The sequence below is a fragment of the Hyalella azteca genome, unplaced genomic scaffold (assembly GCF_000764305.2).
Source record: "Hyalella azteca isolate HAZT.00-mixed unplaced genomic scaffold, Hazt_2.0.2 contig17921, whole genome shotgun sequence".
NCBI classification, from domain to species: Eukaryota; Metazoa; Arthropoda; class Malacostraca; order Amphipoda; family Hyalellidae; genus Hyalella; species Hyalella azteca.
This window is the reverse complement of record NW_025947685.1, coordinates 168,688-174,290: the sequence shown is the minus strand read 5'-3', so window position 1 is coordinate 174,290 and position 5,603 is coordinate 168,688. Positions and strand designations below refer to the sequence as shown.

Sequence of the window (5,603 nt, the reverse complement as noted above, 5' to 3'; positions counted from 1 at the left end):
TGAATCGTACAGTCAGCTCACTGGAGGCTTACTAGACGGTCAGCTGAATCGTACAGTCAGCTCACTGGAGGCTTACTAGACTGTCAGCTGAATCGTACAGTCAGCTCACTGGAGGCTTACTAGACGGTCAGCTGAATCGTACAGTCAGCTCACTGGAGGCTTACTAGACGGTCAGCTGAATCGTACAGTCAGCTCACTGGAGGCTTACTAGACGGTCAACTGAATCGTACAGTCAGCTCACTGGAGGCTTACTAGACGGTCAGCTGAATCGTTTGAAAACGGTCAGTTTAATAGTACGTAGTGTCAGCTCACTGGAGGCTTACTACCTTTAATTAAATCCATATGAGCAGCAGACTTCCACAGCATATGGATTCCACATCAGACTTCCTCATATAAACCTCTATTTGAGGTGGGTATCTACAGCATCATCAGAATCTACTGGCACATCTACCCCGTAGCTCAGGCTTGGCAAGATCACGCGGCACGCGTTGGCAAGCGGTATATAGGGGCGATGTCCCGCACGCAAGCACACGCGAAGCATCGCAATAAGAACGCTAGACATCTGACGTTAGTTCAACGGTGATTAAACGTTTTAACGTTAACTTAGCGCTCAAATAACGTTGCTTTAACGTTATTTTCCTGAAGAGATACAACCTATTGGACAATTGATCTTTTTTATAGCAATGTTAGCTTAGTGAGGGAATGACACTTCGTTTTCAAATCGCACCACTTCTTTCGTTTTTGAAAGTCTTATACTGCTAAGCATGCATTTATTTTGTGGATAAGACGCTGTGCTAAAAAATATATTAATTTACGTAATTTTTTGTCTTTTCAGTTTTTTACTCATTCCATTATGATATCATTTCATTTTCAACAGAATTAGTACTGGCTGAATATTCATATGCAAATAGCAGTCAACAAATGCATATATATGGTTGTTGCTCTCTTAGTTTTAACGAGATCCATGACTTTTCCCGCTTTCTAAATTCTACGATACTCTGGCTACTGCGACTTTTATTCACTAACGACCACATTAATTGCTTGTAACGGCATTTCGTTCGCTAAAATTCTCCATATAATCCTTATAGTAAACATTTTATTCTAGAATGAGAGGCTCACTCAGCTAAATGAGCGAAACTTTATCCAAATAACGATGCATTTTCTGCCCGGTGCGGATCATATTGACCCAGTTCGACTTCAAAAAGGACATATCAGTGCTCTATACAAGAAGTGAGTCACTATTTGGACAATATAACCCATTAATTTGTCTATGTGCATGACACGAGGTGTGCGTCGAGCCAACTGCTCCACAGCCAAGTGAGTCAGACCACCTGCCGGGATATCATGAGCGTCACGCTTTCTCTAAGTCAATATTTACGAAGAAATTTAAGTAAGCATTGAACGAAAGAAAGCATCGTAAGAAAATAAGCATAGTAACGTGATCGCATATCCACATCTCGAGCTGACACTTGTGCGTGCATGCGCGTATAAGCCTCACGCATAGAAATGACCTCTCAGAATAGAGTCCTACTGTATCCTATAGGAAACAGTTGTTGCAATCTTGATGTATCCTACAGAATACAGTAGATCTAAAAATTATGGATTGCTGAAATGAAATTTTTCTTATATTCCTGGAATAACTTATATTGCTTACTATCGCATTCGTTGTCATTGCACGGGATGCATGATAGAAAATGTATTATGTAGCAATTTACGGGTTATAAATAAATCAATAATCAGTACAATTCTTCAAAATCCACCATAAGATAGACACATAGAAAACCCATACACAAAGTTTATGTTCAAGCATAACATACATTAATAACACTTATGAATACAATTTCTGCGACAATTCAACAGATAAACAATTGTGAGAAATACGCATAATAATGTAAATAGAGAAACGCAACAGATACATAGACAGACAAACGCAACATATACACAGACAGTCAAACGCAACAGATACACAGACAGACAAGCGCAACAGANAGTACAGGGTTTGGCTTCCTCATTCATATTCAGTAGCAAAGATCCTCGCGACTGTAGAGGCATACTTTAAGGCTATTCTGTACGTCTGAGGAGGATAACAGCAATTCTTCCACCAACAAGATGCGGTGTAACAGCTATGAAGATCTGCCAAGTCTCAAAAGTGCACAAGCAAAAAAAAAACAGAATTACAAAGATTTAGAACAAGCAGGTAAGGTATACATGATGACTTAAAGCTGGATTACAAAGATCAAGAATGCATACGTTCCAGCTGGATTACAAATTATGCACGCAATTTTTATGCGTGGTCCTCCATTTTAATGAGTAGGCCTCGGAGGCTGATGACTATCGAGTAGTATTTCTTTTTAAATTAACCTGAAGTCCAGAAACTGCATACCATCTATCTAAATAGCCGCTTATTCTCAAATGTCCACTATGTGGGAGCCCCTGTTCTGTCCGTTGGCTGGGCTTGACAAATGAGCTTGACATTCTTATACACTAATTATGTTATCAAGAATAAAATAAGGATAAGGTTCATAATGCCGGTTTTCTGCATAATTTGTGGAAATACTCTGGCAGTCATGGCTTCCATTCAACCAAGGAAATTTTCGCCACTTGCTGGTATTTAAGAGAGAACACGCGAAAAAAATGCGATCAAAACATAAGAGAATTCGAGACGTTGAGGGAGAAAGTGAGAATCATGCTTGGCTGACGGCCGCTGCGACGCCTGGACTAAGACCACCACTTCAGTTAACGATGCTAATATGTGGAAAAGTTTGTTACATAATACGGATAATTAACATACGGAAACATAATTAACACACGGAAAGTTTGCACTACATACAAAATTTGGAACATTTTTGTTCTAATTCAGTTAAACTTTCTCTGTAACGAAAAAGGGTTTGCTTTAACTGTTAAAGCAAACACTTTTTCGTTACAATTTCCAACGATGACTACTGAACAATTGAAGCAAGATTTTCTTAAGCGCTCTAATGTGTGAAATAAACTAAATTCTATGTTAAATTATTCGTGGAACAGCTTTGATAGAAGCCTAACATCCTTGTAAACAAGAGTGCGAAACAAAGTTCCTAGCCACTCTCCTGCCAGTGCTTCGTCGTGTTGGAGTTAGCGTCTGAAGTTCAGACCTTACTACCTAGGTATAAAGAACCTCACCTTAGTCACACATATCAGAAGCAGCAGCAGCAAATTGTATGTATACCACTCCTTCCGTCGTCTCTTTCTTCGTATGTGGGTTATCAATTTCAACATTATTTTATCTAACATTGTGGTTTATATCATAACATCGTTGGAATTTTCAAGTTGAATCTCTTGAATCACCGGATTCGCAGCACCTGAAATGATCTTTTACAGTGTGAGCCTAGATTCCAGGTCACACGTTTTTTATCACTTCCGAATTTCACTTAATAAATCACTTTACCTTAACTAGTGGCTCTCAAAGGTATTAATAAAAAAATCCACATCACTGTAAACGACTACGAACGTTTATAACGAATAACTGCTGGGCCGAAGCCATTCAATTTCAGCTCACTTCACACGCACACCCACACTTCACAATGGCCTGAGCTGCACTGACTCTCACCTGTTCAGTTTTTACCTGAAATCGCCACCTTCTCTCAAGACTCAACCGCATTGTTCATTTTCGTTCAAAGAGTTAACTCTTTCCTCCACAAAATTTTCAGAAGAAATCAATTGAAATTTCATTCGAATGTACGCTTCAGTGTTTTTTTTTTGTGATCATTTTATCCTGTATAAATGCTGATGTTCTTGGAGCCTCCCAGTTTACGAAGTCTTTCTCAAGGCGATCGGCTTGAGAAGCAAGTTTTTTTATTGTGAAAGAAAACTGCATTTCTTAGAGAGACGGTTAAAATATTAACAATCGAAAATTTGGTAGTATTTTGTCCCATTAGAATTTCTCTATGATTGAAGTCCAGTTATGAGAGTGGTTTTAATTTAAATTTCGCTAGCAGGGGTTAATTTCATTCTGACATGTAAGAGTTGCGCGTCAGTGAGTAGGAATTGTGTTAATAATAAATATAAGAAAAACAATGCAATTTCTCTTTATGCATTATATTATAAATTAATTACATTTCTGTGATTAATATAATTTATCGATGATTTTCAATAATATTGAGCAAACAAAATATAATACCGTTACCCTAAATCCTCAGATGAATGTTTAATTATTAATTTTCTTGTCTTGAATCTCGATCTGTAAAATACACAGTATTCATAAATTTGACCATTACGGTATTTTTTTCATCCGATTGTGATTAACTAAAACGATATTGATATTTTTCAGTTTAGCGGAATAGATTACATTAGATAACTTGTGACACCAATATCATACAAGGATGAAATCCATGGTTGAACCATGGATGTTATCTATTTAATCTTCACATCACGTGAGAAATATTTGTACAGAAAATTCCAATTTCCGAATTCCCACGGATAACCTTGAATCTATTACCATTTATATATGTTACTCCTCAACATCTTTCTGTAAAATCGTATGTACAAAATTTTCTTCATTTTTTGAGGGTACAATCAACTATTGCCAGCAATAGAATATTTCGCTTTGTTGTAATTGTACATATCATTAATAATTAATAATGGTCGGCTTCCTTCATATCTGCCAGTCAGTAATGCCAATTCAGTGAAGTAAATTAGTTTTTTAATGTTGATTTAAATTATTTTGCTCTACAGTGGAAGTATGAAATCGAAGTGACTGAAACCGGATCGACACTTCAGCGAACTCAAGCGCGAACTCAAGCGCGATCTCAAGAGGCAAACCTAACTTCACCTTCAACTTACCCAGTCATAAATCCATAAATACCGAACGGATTTCTTTCAAATTTGAAATATTAGAACAATGAAACGACGACCGAATTGACACTTTAGCGAACTCAAGCGCGAACTCAAGCGCGAGCTCAAGAGGCAAACCTAACTGCACCTTCAACTTACCCAGTCATAAATCCATAAATACCGAACGGATTTCTTTCAAATTTGAAATATAAGTAGATAATATTAGTATTTGCGGACAGATTTATTTCAGATTTTTACATCAAATACTTTTATATTAATACGGAAAACATGACTTCATTGTAAGTTGAAGGTGAAGTTAGGTTTGCCTCTTGAGCTCGCGCTTGAGTTCGCTAAAGTGTCGATTCGGTGAAACGACGCGTCAGTCATCATGGATGAGTCAACATTAATTAAATGACGTGATTTTAACTTCGTATTTATTCTTGTAATATTTTCTTGAAAACTCTTTTTCATTTATTTCAAATATTTAATCAATAGTTTCAATTTGACAACAATAATTACGGCAAGTATAACGCTTGTCTAAACTGACTAATTCGCTGAATTTAATAATCTCTTCTAAAACGGCAAAGAGAACGGCAGAGAGAATTTGTAAGTAATCATTCAACTAAACGGGCAGTACTCTAAAAAAACGGTTATTTAATCTCATGAAGTAGTCATCACATCGCTTACTTCACGTGCATTTTGAAAATTTTGTATATAATATATGATATTTTTCCAATAGAGTGATGAGGTATGCAACACAATCAGTGGAAATCTCCCACTACTTCAGCACAGAG

General features: G+C 37.0%; 1 protein-coding gene across 1 annotated transcript in view; it reads right to left on the bottom strand.

The window, feature by feature from the left end:
* Positions 1-3,565, bottom strand: part of LOC108679835 (tyrosine-protein phosphatase 10D) — a gene marked incomplete at its 3' end in the record, with an annotated part of 31,870 nt that extends 28,305 nt beyond the window's left edge. Inside the window, 1 exon segment of the mRNA XM_018168564.2 lies at positions 3,160-3,565. Coding sequence (XP_018024053.2) covers positions 3,160-3,270 — 111 coding nt within the window.
* Between the last annotated feature and the right edge of the window lie 2,038 nt (positions 3,566-5,603).